This window comes from Panthera pardus, unplaced genomic scaffold, assembly GCF_024362965.1.
Source record: "Panthera pardus isolate Hobbes unplaced genomic scaffold, ASM2436296v1 HiC_scaffold_11, whole genome shotgun sequence".
Lineage (NCBI taxonomy): Eukaryota > Metazoa > Chordata > Mammalia > Carnivora > Felidae > Panthera > Panthera pardus.
This window is the reverse complement of record NW_026526666.1, coordinates 98579259-98595392: the sequence shown is the minus strand read 5'-3', so window position 1 is coordinate 98595392 and position 16134 is coordinate 98579259. Positions and strand designations below refer to the sequence as shown.

At 52.1% G+C, this 16134-nt stretch overlaps 1 protein-coding gene across 1 annotated transcript in view; it reads right to left on the bottom strand.

The window, feature by feature from the left end:
• Positions 1–16134, bottom strand: part of MTOR (mechanistic target of rapamycin kinase) — a 132877-nt gene that overhangs the window by 7106 nt on the left and 109637 nt on the right. The window contains exons 37-53 of the mRNA XM_019461370.2: positions 15227–15342; positions 14149–14266; positions 11666–11917; positions 10919–11019; positions 10174–10270; positions 9827–9925; positions 9415–9537; positions 8864–9046; positions 8321–8455; positions 7937–8111; positions 6276–6411; positions 5574–5721; positions 4816–4938; positions 3128–3210; positions 1932–2004; positions 1346–1420; positions 830–965 (exon numbers count right to left, since the gene is read on the bottom strand). Coding sequence (XP_019316915.1) covers positions 830–965; positions 1346–1420; positions 1932–2004; positions 3128–3210; positions 4816–4938; positions 5574–5721; positions 6276–6411; positions 7937–8111; positions 8321–8455; positions 8864–9046; positions 9415–9537; positions 9827–9925; positions 10174–10270; positions 10919–11019; positions 11666–11917; positions 14149–14266; positions 15227–15342 — 2173 coding nt within the window. The remainder of the gene's footprint in view (positions 1–829; positions 966–1345; positions 1421–1931; positions 2005–3127; positions 3211–4815; positions 4939–5573; positions 5722–6275; positions 6412–7936; positions 8112–8320; positions 8456–8863; positions 9047–9414; positions 9538–9826; positions 9926–10173; positions 10271–10918; positions 11020–11665; positions 11918–14148; positions 14267–15226; positions 15343–16134) is intronic.

Genomic DNA, 16134 nt, shown 5'->3' with positions numbered 1-16134 from the left:
AGGCTCCAGGCTCTGAGCTGTCAGCACACAGCCCGATGTGGGGCTCAAACTCATCAACTGCGAGATCATGACCTGAGCCGAAGTCGGATGCTTGACTGACTGAGCCACCCAGGCACCCCTAAATGGATTTTGTTTTTTAAGTTTATTTATTTTTGAGGGAGAGAGAGAGAGAGCAAGCAAGCGGGGTGGCGGGGGGTGGCAGGGAGGGGATGGGGAGCAGAGAAAGAGAGTGAGAATCCCAAGCAGGCTCCGCACTGAGAACACAGAGCCTGACTCGGGGCTCGATCTCAAGAATCACCAGAGTATGACCTGAGCTGAAATCAAGAGTCGGACGCTTAACAAAATGAGCCACCCAGGCGCCCCTTAGTTAATATTTAAATTGATGATTGGTGTTTTCTGTTCTACTTAGAAAAACAAACAAAAAAAACCCCCTTGAAATTCATTTCCAGCCACTAGAACAGCTCTGTAAAAATACAATGCAATAGGGGCGCCTGGGTGGCTCAGTCGGTTAAGCAGCCGACTTCGGCTCAGGTCATGATCTCGTGGTCCGTGGGTTCGAGCCCCGCATCGGGCTCTGTGCTGACAGCTCAGAGCCTGGAGCCTACTTCAGATTCTGTCTCCCTCTCTCTGACCCTCTCCCATTCATGTTCTGTCTCTCTCTCTGTCTCAAAAATAAATAAACATTAAAAAAAAAAAATACAATGCGATAGCCCAGTGATACACCTCAGGCTCCAGGCTGGCAGGGGAAAGATCAGTGAAATGGAACACATCAGATATTCCCTGTCTGGAGGGTGTGGGTTCCAGCTCCCAGACATTTGCTCATACTCACTGTCCATCAGCCTCCAGTTCAGCAAGGGGTCATAGACAAAGGCTTCCAGCACGGCCATGACACTATCCTTGTGTTCCCGAAGCACTTCCATCACTGTGTGGCACGTGATTCTGTAGTTGCCATCCAGACCAGTAACCTGCAGGACCAGAGCCATTCGCCACAGAAGTCGCTGGTACCAGCCCCACCCCTGAAGGCCCCACAAACAGAAGCAAGTCAAGAGGGTCTGCTCCCCACACTTAGGAAGCAGACACAGGCCATTAATGATGTAGCAGGATGGGAAGGTGTTCGGAGCAAGGGGTGGGGTCAGGCCTGTGGCTCGCAGGAGACAAGGTCTGACGTGAAGCATCTCAAAGATGGATCGTTTCTAACACAATGGAAAATACCAGGAAACCACCACAGAAGCCACCCAGGTACTTCAGGGAACTGATGAGATCTAACAAGCAAGTCTGTCTTCAGAGCGGGTCCTGACTACACCAGCCCCCATTCCAAAGTAGCTCGTTCCCAATGCCCACTCACCTCCATAGCATTGGTCAGCATTCTGGTTAGTCTAAATGGAATCTTCTCTGGGAATTTCTCCCTGGTCATAGCAACCTGTGGGGAAAAGAGAGAAAAACCAAGTCTGATGGTTAAATTGTTTTCTTTAGAAGCCAGGCGAAGGCAGACGGCTTTTCTGTGTACTGATTTGAATTAGGGCGCAGAGATGAAGTAGCTTGAGTTTAGCAAGGGGACTTGTCACAGGGATTTAAAAGACAACCAGAGAGAGAGAGAGAGAGAGAGACAAAGGGATAGAGGGGAAAAAAGAAAAAGGACAAGCGTGCATCATGCCAGGCCTTTGACCGGCAGGCTGTGTCGGGAAGGAGGATTCCTCCACTTGAGAGGGTGTGTGAACAGTCTTGCTTGCCTCCAGAGAAGTCAGAGACCAATTACAGCAAGTATCAATGAGCACTGATTTTGTTTCTTAGATTGACTTTCTGTTGCTTTGGTAGGAGAGGCAGGAGTCAGGATAAGCATTTGGGGCTTAAATTTGCTGGAATGGTCAGAGGGGGGAAAGTGGTCATCTGGAAAGGAAAGCTTTATGTGGTGTTTGAGAACGCACGGTCACCTCAAAGCAGTCCCCGAAGTCAATGTGCAGGATCTTCCCGCTCAGCCGGTCCAGCATTAAGTTGGATGGGTGCCTGGGAAACAGGAGAGAGACCGGGGAGAGGTCACTAGAGCAGCACTGATGAATAAATCAACAAGGATGTGATATTCCAGGCCCCGTCCACAGGCCAAAGCCAGCCCCGCCTGCTTCTGTAAACAAAGTTCTACTGGACACAGCCGTGCTGACTGGTCACGTTCTGTCTCAGGCTGCTTTTGTGCTACAATAGCAGACACGAGTAGCTGTGAGACGTCATATGGCCAGCAAAGACTAAATTATTTCTAATCTGGCCCTTTACAGGGAAAGTTTGCTGATCCCTGCTCCAGGTCTGAAACGAAGGCTTATCTATGTGAATCCCAAGTTGCTTTCCCAAGGTCTTTGGTCACAAGATAAATCATTCCTGGTGGTGCTGGCATCTCAGAGTGACAAGGCTCTATCACTACCCCTCAGCATCTGTCACAGGGTCTCACCTCTGAATTCTCCTGGTTCTTTTCAAAAACAAGAATTTATTATTTTTGTGGGAAAAAATTATTTTACTCTCAAATAATTGCACAAGACATGAGCCCAAGAGAGAGTAGATACCAGAGAACTAGTTTTTCAAAGACTTCTGGTGAGTCAATTTCTGAATATTCCTTAACTACTTTTTTAGTCAGTATATTTGGATATAATTTCTTATGTAGAACTACCAGGAGGATCTACTTTGGTTGGTTTCATTTACAGAAATAGAATTATTTATCTCAGCACAGAGGTGACCGATAAACGTTTACTGAATCAATACAACCAATCAAGATTGTTCTTTGTCTTTTAAGTAAGGTCTGCACCCACTGTGGGGCTTGAATTTGCAACCCTGAGATCAAGAGTCACGCCCCCTACTGACTGAGCCAGCCAGGTGCCCTTGTACGTGGCTTTAAATATATCAAACCAACCTATGGAGAAAGCAGTACCCTAGGACTAAGCTTTCTCTTCTCTTTAGTTTGTTGTGTGGCTGTTGTGTGGGTAATAAATTGGGACCTAAGGCTGATGCTGCAAACGAGGGCCTGGGGTACAAAATACAAATATTTACTAGATGGTCATAAACGTTACTAGAAAACAAAAGGAAACTGTTTAAGAAAGGTACAATGTAGAAAAAAGACTAAAAAAACCAAATTAAGTTTGCTCACCTATCTCCTAGGCCCAAAATATACCCGACCATGGACATGACCGCTAAAGAGCGGGTGTAGTTGGTTCTTCGGTCAAACCACACCTGGAACACAGGAGCACACTTGAACCAAGGCTCTGGAAGCTAACTAGCTTCAACATAATTATACCTCAATCAGTTGCTTTTTAATATTTCATCGGTAACTCATTAATAACATAAAATGGAATAAAAAATCTCATTTATTATTATAACAATAAAGTATGCTTGGAATAAACTTAGAGATGTTCAGAACCTAGATGAATAGAAAAAATTAACCTTTGCTTTGGAATATAAAGACCTGAGTAGATGAAAATATCCATGTAAGACAGAAAAAATATAATAACCTCCCAAATTATTTGATACATTTAATGTAATTCCACTAAAAATTCAGCAGTACTTTTCTGGGGGGAGTGTGACAAAATGATCCCAAAATTTATCTGGAAGAAGAAAAAAATTAAAATAGCCAATGAGAAGAGACTTTATACTAATAGTTGTATTAATAGTATGGTACTTGAGAATAGGCTTTGGAAATAAAGATCAATGAAATAAAACAGAAGCCCTAGAGAGAAATCCAATGGCACAGAAAAAAATTTTTGTATAATAAAAATTAATTCTCTTAAAAGTAGGGAAAGGATGGATTATTTGCTGAATACTACGGTGTTGGCTAATCATCTTAAAGAAGCAAAATTTAAGGGGTGCCTGGGTGGCTCAGCTCAGTTGGTTAAGTGTCTGACTTCACCTCAGGTCATAAACTTGAGGTTCATGGGGTTGAGCCCTAATTCGGGCTCCACGCTTTTAGTGTGGAACCTTCTTGGGACTCTCTCTCTTTCTCTCTCTCTCTCTCTCTGCCCCTCCCCACCTGCACGTGCTCACTCTCTTCGTCTCAAAATAAACAAACTTAAAAAAAAAATTTTTAATCTTACTCTGAAATTTTGAACTAGGTCGAGGATTTATATATTTAAAAATGTTTATTTATTTATTTTTGAGAGAGAGGAAGACAGTGTGCGAGCAGGGGTGGGACACAGAGTGAGGGAGAGACAGAATCCCAAGCAGACTCTGCACTGTCAGCACAGAGCCTGATGTGAGGGCTTGGTCTCACGAACCATGAGATCACGAGCTGAGCCAAAGTCAAGAAACAAGACACTTAAGCAACTGAGCCACCCAGGCGCCCCTGGGTTGAGGATTTAAATGGATAAATAAATCTTAGAATCAGTACAAGAAAATAAATGTAAAAAGACACATAACCTTGAGGTGGGGATGGCCTTTCTAAATGTAAGGCCAAAGGTAGAAACTCCAAAGAAAAGGACAAAAAACCTGGTAACTTCTAACTTTCAAAAAAGTTTGCGTATCAAAAACGAAACAAAAATCCCAAACCAGGAAACATACCATTAACAAAATTAAAAAACCAAATGGACAGGAAATTTATACCGTACGTGAAAAAGATGTAACAGCCTTAATGTAAAGAACTCAAATACTATTGCAAGAAATGGGAGAAACATTAAGTTACTAAATTTCTATCTGCTAAGCTGCACGGCTCACCCATTTAATTGCTGCTAGAAAAGACCGCACATAATCTAGAATCATTACAAAGACGAGTCCGCCAGCACACGTGAAGGAACAAGAAGGCCATCCCCGACAAGCGAGTGGGCCAGAGGGCGTGGCGTGTCGTACCTCGGAGCTGGGGCTTTTCAGCCATAGCAGCTTGGCCAGGTCATCCCCGGCCGTGTTATTGACGGCGTGCTCGAACACCTCCACCTTCTGCATCAGCGTCAGATGGTCGTAGTCCGGAGCCATCTGCATCAGGACACAACCATTCTGAGAGCGGCCCCGGACTAGCAGCGTGGACCCAGGAAGAAACAAGGCTCGGGGCCCGGGCAGAGCCGGGTGCTAGTTTCACCACCCCGGCCCAAAGGAAGAGGAAGGAAGAACAGTGCAGAAGGCAAAAGGGTGTGGCCCCTCAAACCCAATGACCACAGGGGAACTGCCAGGGCCTGAGGATAAAACATCAGGCCCCACCCTGAGTACAGGCCTGCTGGTGGGAATGACAGCAGTGAGGGCGTCAAGCTTCCGGGTAACAAACGAGTCTCTTTCTTACTACTTACGCATCCACTACACATTTCCCCACGTGGCCAGTGCCCTGTATACATTAGGTGTTCAGTAGATACACACTGCCCGATAAACGATCCCGTCCAGTCTCACCTGGAATGACCGAAACCTAATTTCTGGGCTCTAGGGTCCTTCTGTTTCTTAGAGGTAATCTGCTGTAGGACTCACTTCATTAAAACTTCTTCCGTAGCTAATTCTCCTCAATAGACTTTTCGGTGATTTACAAACACCGAAGAACGACAAGTGCAGCTTTGCCTAAACTTCTCAACTTGTGAGTTATGTCCAGACGTGAAAGCGCTGGGCTTGGCAGCCTCATCACGTACCCGCAACATGATGCGATGCTCGATGTTGAGAAGGATCTTCTTTTTCTCTCTGTAGTCCCGGATGAGGGCGTGCAGCGTGTCGCAGTGGGGGACCCAGCCGATGAGGCCCGAGTTGGTTGATAAGGGGATGACAGCGTATCTCTGGATGCTGGCACCCACAGGAAAGGAGGGTTATCGGACAGTAAAAAGGGTGCATCTTTGACCCGCTCGCAACACACGTAAATGGGCCGAACGAAGTCCCCTGCACAGGGCTGTCGTGAGGTGTGCAACGAGGGCGCTTCCCAGAAGGATATGGCTGTGGACGGGGACGGCATCAGCCTCCTCAACCTGCCTGACAACCTCCCTGCTTCGGGGGAGCGGCCCAGCGATTCTCAGCCGAAAACAGCCTCGCCACTTAACATCCGTGTTCTTAACAGGAAGAGGAGGGAGGGCAGGGTGGACACGGAAGGTCAAACACACCAAATGTATAGCATCTCTAGTCTAATGGCCACGGGTTGTTCTATTCCGGACCCTTTGGCGTTGTCACGGGCATTTCCCGTGCAAGCACGTTAAAAATACGAATTCTTCTCTTTGTGTTTGCCACCTTGGCTGTTGAGGACTTCCTGTCTGGGTACATAGTTCTGTAACTGATTTCGTGAAGGGACGTAAGGAGACCCTAGAAGACCTGTCACTGCCGTGCCCCCCGCCCCATGTCCCGAATACCTGAGGTTCTTGCGAAGAGACGTGGGGTCGTTGGCCAGGAGGGTGTTCACCAGGCCGAAGAGCTGCATCACTCGCTCGTCCTGCCGCAGGTCCTCGTGGCCCTTCAGGAGGAAAACAAACTCATGCCCGTTGCTGCCTGTGAGGAATGGTGGGAGCAGTTAGCACAGACCGGCCCCGGACTCACGAGCTCCTACAGACTATGCGGACCCTACCCAGTCGCACCTCCCCCAAACACGAAAAAACGCCCTGGACCTCATGAAAAGAATGGCGCCGGTTTTGATGGTCTCCCAGTGCAAAATGAAAAATGGTCTCAAGTGAAAAATAAAATTTTAAAAAGCTCTGTCTCTGAGGATCAGGAAGGACTCTGCACAGAGATGGTCACTCCGGACGTTCCCTCACAACCCACTCTCCGCCCTTCTCTGGTGTGCTTGGGCCCTGTGAAGCCTGACCCCTAGAGACCTCATCACCCAGGCTCCCGGTTGGGCTGGGACCATGGCGGGAGGTCAGAGGCTGGGAAGACGGGAGAGGCCCAAGGGTTTGCCCCTGACGAGCGGCCAGGCTCCAGTTCTAGAAACGGCCGTGTTCCCTCCGTCTGGGCTACAGCTTCTGGTGAATGGCCCCTCTTTCCAGGTCACGTGCCCTCGACGGGCTCCTTGCCCTCTCGGGTCTGGAGGGTGGGGGCGAGTCACAGCTTCTCACTGTGGGCTCTCTTAACCCTGTCACACCCTGGACACGGGTCCTTCATCCAAGTCTCTAACGAGACACCGTGGAGAACCTGAGTGACACACAATTTGGTACAGGGGACGCCAGCCCACGGGCACAATCACTTGTGTACCACGACTAACTGGTGGTGAATAACTACTGCATTTAAGAAGCACGAGCCTTTCCGAGGCGCCTGGGTGGCCCAGTCGGTTGAGTGTCCAACTTCAGCTCAAGTCATGATCTCACGGCTCAGGAGTTCGCGACCCGCATGGGGCTCGCTGGTGTCAGTTCGGAGCCGGCTTCGGATCCTCCGTCCCCAACCCCCCTCCGCACGCACGCGTGCGCGCGCTCTCTCTCTTTCTCTCTCTCTCTCAAAAATGAATACCTTTATTAAATAAATAATTAGCACGAGCCTTTTTAAAGGTGAGAACCCTCAAAGGACCACCAGAGCATCCAGGCGTCCTGCAATTACGTGAGGGGACAGAGCTGCCCGTGAGAACTCGTTTCTACCTCGGTTGTTCATTTTACACAACCATTTCCCACAGAGAGAGACTGTGACGGTAAAAGAATATTCGAGAGCCCGGGAGCCCTTTCTCCAGCCCTGCTCGTCCCCTGCCACACCTGCATCCAGGCTCCTCTTTGCTGGCCTGGTCAGTCCCCTACAGCCGCCCCCCACCCCCACGTCCCCACGCTGAACACCTTTACGGTTCCCTCCACCTGTCCCGCTGCAGGGGCGTCCGGCTTCAGGTAAGCGAGCACGTGATATGAACGCAGTGGGAGTCCTGAGGAGGACGTAATAAGGAGCCCGCTTGCCCTCTGTTTCTCTCTCAATAAGCAGGAGCGAGGTGTCGCATATGAAAGATGGGTGGTGTGAACGGTAAGCGGTAATTTCAGAAAAGGGGAGGGGTTCGGCCAGGGTGGGAGGGAGACGCAGGTGGCGGGAGCACAGGGGTCCTTACCCATGAGGGTCAACTTCCGGGGCCGCTGCTTGGAGGTGATGACCTGTAGAGACGGCGCTATGGACTGAATGCGGATGATCGGCTGGTGGGGGTCGTATGTTCCCGGCACGGCCAATTCAAGGTCCCGGCACATCAGAAGTTTGGGGGAAACATACTGTAGTTCTAAGGATGTGAGCTGTAAATAATTAACCACAGGATTTAATTTTCTACCTCTGGGGAGGAATTTCAATGCCATTTAGGTAGTTTTCAATGGACTGCTGATAGCAATGACTTGTCTGCCGACAGAAGTGCAGCCAGATGCTTCAGAGTTAGCGTTAGAACGTTCATAAAAACTAAGACACACAGGACTCTACTGACAGTTCCCGCCAGAACCCGGAGACCCACCTGAGGCAGCTGCTTTGAGATTCGTCTGAACACGTGATAGTAGAGGTCCCAGGCTTGAGTGAGGTCCTTCACGTTTCCCGATTTCATGTACTTCCTGCACCACTCTTGGGCCTCCATTAAGTCTCGCCCATACGCCTGAGCGGGGAAGCGGGGGAGGGACGCGAGCTGTCAAGGTGCGGACTAGGCCGCGGGCTGAACCCCCAAGCCCAGACAGCAGAGCCGCTCGGGCACACGCTATGGCCGGATGGCTCCGGCCCCTGGCAAGGCGTAGCTCTCCGGTCCTGGAGGCCCCAATCCCAGGACGGCTTATGGGCAAAGTAAGGTCAGAGGAGAGGCGAGATGACCTCGGGAAGAATCTTGTGGTTTTCTGGTTAAAATCTGGGGAGGGTTCCCATAAGTTAGTGACAACTAAACTTGTGCTGGTGTTTTTATATTGTGACCTCAGTTCGGAGAACACTGTATTCAAGTCAGCAGAAAGGCCAGAGGGAAAGGGGTCTGGTGGCGGCTTTGGGTCACGTCGTGTCGCACTTTCTTATCCCATACCTGATTAAAAGACGTTTCCTTCAGAGTCTGGGGGCCCCGTTCCATCATAGCATGCAGGGGCTCCAACACCTCAAACATGCCTTTCACGTTCCTCTCCCCAAAGTATAAACGAGACGCTTCTTCCAGGCCTTCGTGCCACATCTCGTGCCAGAGGATGGCCACGCGGATCAGTTCCTCACTCACCTGGACCAAAGAGGGGAAAGAGACAAGCGCTGAGGATGAGCTAACCTCGGAAAGGCCTGTCTTGGGGGTGCTTGGGTGGCTCAGTTGGTTGAGCGTCTGACTGTTGATCTTGGCTCGGGTCACGAAGCCCTGCCTTGGGCTCCGTGCTGAGTGCGGAGCCTGCCTGAGATTCTCTTTCTCCCTCTCTGCCCCTCCCCTGCTCATGTTCTCGCGCTCTCTTAAAAAAAAAAAAGAAAAAAAAAAGGCATGTCTTGGAGAGACAGGAGGTACTCCTTTCAGCAGCACTGTCGTGAGGAAGAAACCATCTCCCTCAAGACCTCTGGCTAGGTGGTGGGGTCCACGAAGGCCCACACGGACTCCTGACTCACCATCATGGCCTGCTGGACCAGGGTGTTACTGTGCTCACACATGTTCTTCAGAATCTTGTTGGCTGCGTTGTGGCGGGCCGTGGTGGTGGACTTGGAGGCCACGGTCAGGGGATAGATGAGGGCCTGAGGCAGACACAGAAGGAACATTCGCAAACTCTGACTTTCAGGAGGACAAGAGAAATGGCCGCCAGCGCTCCTGTGAGTCCACCAGGCGGGGGCGCTGCTCAGTCTCGGGGCGGGTGGGGGGCTCTTTGTCTTCGGGAAGGCCCCGGGCCTGGGACCTCCAGCTGCACGGGTGGGATGCCTGGCTCCCAGTTCCTGCACTTGCGTCTCTAGAGCAGCTTTGGGAGAGGCTGAGCACCAGGTCAAAAGGCCAGCTGTTCGAGGAGAAACCGCCCAGGCGCCCACGTACCTGGGGGTGGTACCGGCCAATGTCGGTGAGAAGCTGGTGGATGAGGCGTCCCACCAAGGGCCTGGGCGTATCAATTCTTGCAATGAGCTGAGGTATGACCTGGTATTCAGAAAGACCCGGAATGCAGCACGTGAGACACAGAAACAACTAGTTATTCTCCCGGGCAACGACCAGCTCTTACAACTTGTCGCGGGAGATGCTGGGAAGGTCTGAAACGGTTCGTTCCCTTCAGTCCTCTGGGAGAAACTAAAGAAACTATGGCTCGACCCCTACCTCTTTACCACTGTTGACTGAACACGCGCGACTCCAGGAGGAGGCAGACCAGGAGTGAGTCTGACCCGCCTTACCTGTAACCACGTGTCAATCTGGATCGCCTTCACCCCCTCCACCAAGGCTTCGTTTACGTCCGGCCAGTGACCGTAATCAAACCACAGGGTGAGGACTCTGGAAACGAAACATGAGAAAGTCACAGAAAACTTAGTCTCCCAGCTTGTGCGTGTGTGTGTTTTAATCTTCAAAGTTCTTGAGAAAAGAATTAACTGGCAGGGCCTCAAATCGGTGGCTCCCCAGTGTTTGGTCTCGGGACCGCCTGGGAGGGTGGGTGGTGATGGCCGTTTAGAACTGGGCTCACACGAGGAGGGGCATCCCAAGTGAATGCTTATTTTATCCCAGACAACGTAGAGGGATCGGCACGGTGCAAGCTCGGAAATCGGACAGATGAGCCCAGGGCTAATCATGGATAATCTTTGCACGTATAGGAAATCACCTGTAGAACAGTGTCAACGGGCTAAATGTGGGACTCAGCTGCCCCTTGTCACCTATGGTCTCCGGACTGGCCGGTCTGTGCCATGTTTAGGCCTTCCTAAGTGGCCTCTAAAAGCCGAGGGCATTTCGGCACTCGGGCTTCCTCCCGACAGAACACAGCGCACGGAGTGCTCCCAGGCCACTCCTCCTCCTGGGTCTTGGCAGGGGGAGGCCTGTCAGCAGTTCCCCTTGGACACACCCATCATGGTGGGGCGGGGGAGGGGACCTCCGTGTCATTCTGTGTCCCGCAGAGGCTCACGCAGCCTAGCAGGGCCCGCCCTTCGATACCTCAGCGTGTCCTGGAGGTTGTTGCCTCGCGACAAGGAGATAGAACGGAAGAAGCCCTGGACGGCAGGGACGGTGTACATCAAGAGGGTTTTGGACAAATCCTGTTGGAACACACATTCTTGCCTTAGTGTTCCCATCCGTAAGAGGGGCCTAGCAGCATCCCAACAGTATCTACCTCAAGGAGTGGTTACCAAGTTAAATCAGTTAATGCATGACGAGCCTCTGGACTAGTACCTGCACACGGCAAGCACTCAATAAATGGCGACTGTGTCACAATGGCTATCATCTTGGGCTAACGGTGGCTTCCTGAGCAGGGTGGCAGGAGGAGGGGCGCGGAGTCTGAACACGCTGCTCCCTGAACTGACAGCCTGGAGGGAGGCGGGGCGCGGGGGGGGAAGGCGAAGGCAGAGGACGGATCCCGTCGGCCTCTGTCCTCAAGTGGACCCGCAGATGTGCACGGCCACCCACGCGCGCAGGTGCAGGGCTTTCAGGGAATGAGCTCATTCTCATGGGAAGAACGACAAGAAACTGAATCTTCAGTTTTGGGGCCATAGCAACGCCTCAAATACAAATACGAGCACAAGGGCACCGTCTCAAACAACGGCGGATGGCAAATGAGCAACATCGTCTAGCTGTACGTGGCACTTCGGGGTGAAGCCCGGGTTCGTGAGGGCCCTGCCAACACCCCACTCCTCAGAGCGCCTGCTGCCTGGGTCTGTCCTCGGTGAGGGAGGAAGGGAAGGGTACCTCAGTGACCTTCTTCTGCAGAGGGGACGGGGTGGGGCTGTTCTCGGTGCTCTCGGCCTCACTCTCGCTGTTGCTGCCCTCGGTGCTGGTGGCCGTGGCGGTGGCGGTGGCCGCTGTGGTGGCGGCAGTGGTCGTGCTGGTGACGTTGGCCCCGCTGGCGTGACGCAGCTTCTTCTTCTCGTCGCGGGCTTGGTTCTGATGTTTGTAGTGCAGCACGGCTTCGAAGTTCATCACTGCCCACGCGTGCCAGGCCTGGGTGTGGCGAGAGTCGAGGATGAGGAGGCCTGAGTGCCAAGGGGCTGCCCTTCCCTCTCAGTGGCCAGCAGAGCAAAACTGCACTTCATCGAAACACTGGGGAATGGGGCCTTTTACTAGACGCAGCCCGATTCCTTCATTTTGTGGGGCCCTTACTGTACCAGCACTGTGGCGAGTGCTGCGGGGGAGGGGCGCCCCAGGAGAGGCACGCCGGGTCCTCACCTCAGGGCCCTTCTGGTCTGGTGGGGGGCCCAGCAACCCAATGACAGGCAAACGTGGGGGGGGGGGGGCAAGGAGAGACGGGCAGCGGGCAGGCCAGGGCAAGCTTCACAGAGGGGAGGGATTTAGGGGAAGGCTTGAAGAGCAGCCTTCAACGGACAAGGCAGGGACAAGAGGCCAGCAGCAGGGACTTCCTGGCCTGGGGAGGTCAGGGAGGAAGATGCGGGGTGGCCAGCATAGGGCAGTTCACAGGAAACAAACAGACCTGATTGGAGTGCAGGTGCGCAGGAGGAGGTGAGGGGAGGGTTAGCGAAGCAGCGGGGTCAGATTATGGACAGGTTGACATATTAGGTCAAGGAGGTCCCATTTCATTCTAGGTTTGGAAGATTCCCTTGGCAGCTGGTATATGAAACAGCTTATTTAAGACAGCAGAGACTTAGTGGTCCAAGTCTTGACCAGGTTCCAGGCCAGTGGGAAGGGGAGCACGTCAAGAGCACGTATGGGGGCCGGCGTTCCGCCATCCAGCTCTCCCATCCGGCCAGGGCGCGCGGCCTGTCAGAGAGCCGATGCGCCATCACTGTTTGCTGGGAGAAGCCTTTGGTGCTTATTTTGGTAAAGGACGAACTATCCACCCCCGTGCCATGTTCAAGGACGGTACAGCACTGCCTGGTGTAGACAGCAGGAGGCACGCTTTGATTTGGGGGCCTCGTGAGTTTGCAGTGCGGGCAGGACATTAAATAATCCGCTAAGAGTTGGACTTTCTGGATAATCAGGCAATTCCTTTGCATCCCTTGCTAGAAACCTTTCTTTAACATAAGTGTCTCCATTTTTCCACCTAAGCAGAGTAGGTTGACCACAGTTGACCTTTATTTGATGAGTGACAATTCTACAATGACCCAGGCTCAGTTTCCCAATACCTTCATTTAGTCAACAGATCACTCCTCTATATCCCCTGCATGACGGGCACTGAGCCAGGGGACGCGGTGAGCAACACGGGACCAGTCTCTGCACACCGATGGGACCACACCATGGGCAGTAAGACAGCATAGACCCCAAAGGACTCATACGAGGGAAAAACTTAAATTCCTGGAGTCCGTTTTTTTCCCCTCGTGACTCGTTTCTTTTCTCATCTGGTTAGGAGAGAGTTCTAACTGGTAAGGTTCCGGCTAGTCAAGGGTTTGCTGGCTATATTTTCCAGCGTACGACTGAAGCTGTTCTAGATAGAGTAATAGCTGCTGCTACCACGAAATAGGCATTTTTCCGATCAGAATGAAGCATGCTTAAATCAGGGTAAGATTTTTACTGTGGATGCTTCTGTGTCTTCAGATGCAACTTTTGATCCCAGAGGGATTAAATCACAAAGTATCAACAAGTTAAAGAAATACTGGAAAGAAATGATGACATGTGTTACAGCATGTGGCCATTACCAGGAGGTCCCTGAGGAAGGTCTAAAAACTCAGGGTATGTGCTCTCCTCAAAGATGTGTTCTTCCAAAAATCCCTCCTCTACCGGTCAACCACATCTTTGATACATTTTCTAATTTTGTTTATCTTCCTGAAAAGTCTCCTATGCCGTAACAGGATGTTACCCAGAGCTTTCCAATACAAATAAGAGAAAGTCAAGTTCTTAGATGAGGACCAGGCAGGGATGGAAATCAGGAAGAAGCCGGGAAGGAGCGGATGACCCAAGGGAAGACAGAGTCCCAGAGATTAACTGTGTGTCCAGATGCTGGTAGGAAAACAATCCGCTAAGAGTCTGGAAGACAACAGCATTCCCCAGAGCCACACACGTAATAACGGTGCAGTAAAGTATCTCGCAGATAAAAGATTCGATCAATCTTTCTGTATCGATTAAGCTCGTAAGGGGCCTCTGGCAGTCCAACGAGCAAATGCCCAGATTCGGACCGGCACCACGAGGCTCTGCCGTAAAGCACGAGCGCTCGGGACGCCGGGAGCCGGGCTCTGCCCCCGGAGGAGGTGGGGCTGGGCCGCGGCCTGGGCCGCGGTTACCTTGTACCAGCCGCGGTCGTGCTCCGTGGCGGCACTGTAGTACTGCAGCACTTTGGGGATGGTGCTCTCATTGATGCCCTGCAGGTTCAGCTGCCACTCCCCGAGTTTCAGGAAACACCTGGAAACAGAGAAACAGGCCCCCGTGTCGCCGTGCCCGCACACCAGCCCTCGCCCTCCACCAGGGAGGACAACTGATTGTGTCAGGGGGGCACGAAAGCCTCCCGGACAGTCGTGCTTGCTCTCGGGAAGCGACGTGGTGGAACCATCAGAATTCTCAACCGCACAGGAGGGAAAAAAACGGGCTTCGGGGATGCGTATTTTACGTATCGTCTCTTCCCCTTGACGCGTCCTTCAATGCTAGCATAAACCAGTACCTGGGATGGGCAGGTCTGTATGGACCCGTCCACCCCCATGTCAGTGTTTGGTGGGAGTTGGCTGTTGAGTAAATTTCCTGATCGACTGCTCCTGGCTTCTCCCTCACTTCTCCCTTCTCCTCCATTTATAATGAATGATACAATACATATCAAAATATTACACATATACTAATAACATTAAGAGCCAACATTAACTGATTGCTACTCCATTCCAGGTACGGCTCTAAATCGTTGCCATGTTTGTTCTATTAACCCTCATATCACCTCTTACCACCCTCACAAATAGGAGCTCTCATTATCCCCTTTATAAATGGTGGGGAAACTGAGGCACAGAGCGGTTAAGTCATGCATCTGAAGTCACACAGCAAGGTAGCGGCGTATCTGGCGTTTGCAAACGAGGAGTCTAACTCTACACTTGATCTTAGCCGAGAGGCCGAGAAGCGATAAGGAGTCTAACTCTAAAGCCAGACACCAGGAGGGAGGACCACAGCACGCGGATGCTCTCGGGCTGCTGAATCCTGGGAAAACAGCAGCAGGGGCTCTGGGGCGGCACGATTCGATGGCCGCCTGGGGTCCCCACCGGAAAGAGCCGGGTCAGCAACTAGTGGCCCACGGAGCCCTGCGCGCTCCCCCTCCCCGTGCTGCAGAGGCGGCTGGCGTTGGCGGGACCGGAGCACGACCGGCCCCGGCCCGGAGGGCCTCACCTGGCCATGAGCTTGTGCAGCTCCTGCTTGTGCTGCTGGTCCTCGCTGGCGATGGCGTGCTGGGCTTGCTGCTGCATGGTCTGCACGAAGTGCTGCATGTGCTGGAAGGCATCGATCTGGAGCAGGACACAGGCACAGGGAGCTGCTTGGTTTGGGGCCCGGCCTCAGGGGCAAGACACTCCTGTCCATCAAACGGGTGTGTGAGCCGACCCCCCCTCCCAGGGGGACACCCCGGAGCGGTGGCGAAGGGTCTCCCACGGTCAGGGGAGCAGGGCGTGATGCCGGGAGGTGGTTAGGCTTTTCAAAAAGATTCGTAGTTTTCCAACTCGAGCCTTAGCTCCCCTTGGTTAACTGCAGTACTATTTTCCTAAGTCTGGGAAAAGCTACGGCCCGGCTACCCCAAAATACCAATTCATATGAGGTAATCTGAAACGACCGCTTATTTCGCTATCAACACACTGCCCCGGGCAAACCAGGCTTATGGGGAGCTATTTGGGGCCCGTAAAACTTTAGTTTTGTTTCAAACACTCTGGTACCTTGGGACACTCCGGCGGGGCAAAAACCGTGGTTTAAAAAACCCGACACAACCCTCAGTGCCCGACTGAGAATACAGAGGTGGCGTAGAAGCCCCTCATACGTGCAGGTGAAACGGGGGGTGGGGGGAGACACCGGCCGAGCAGACGTCCAGTTGAACGGGGTAGCTTAGGAGCAAAATGCTCACAGCAGCCTCAAGCAGTCAGATCTATTTACACCAGGGGGTTTTATACCAACAAGGCACCTGGGCTAGGAACGGGATGCCGAGTGAGGGAAGACTGGAGGGAGACACGGAGCCAGAGACCTGGGAATAAGTTACAAGCCGTCTGTAGAAGCCCACATGTCCACACACACCAGTGTCTTAATAAATGGGG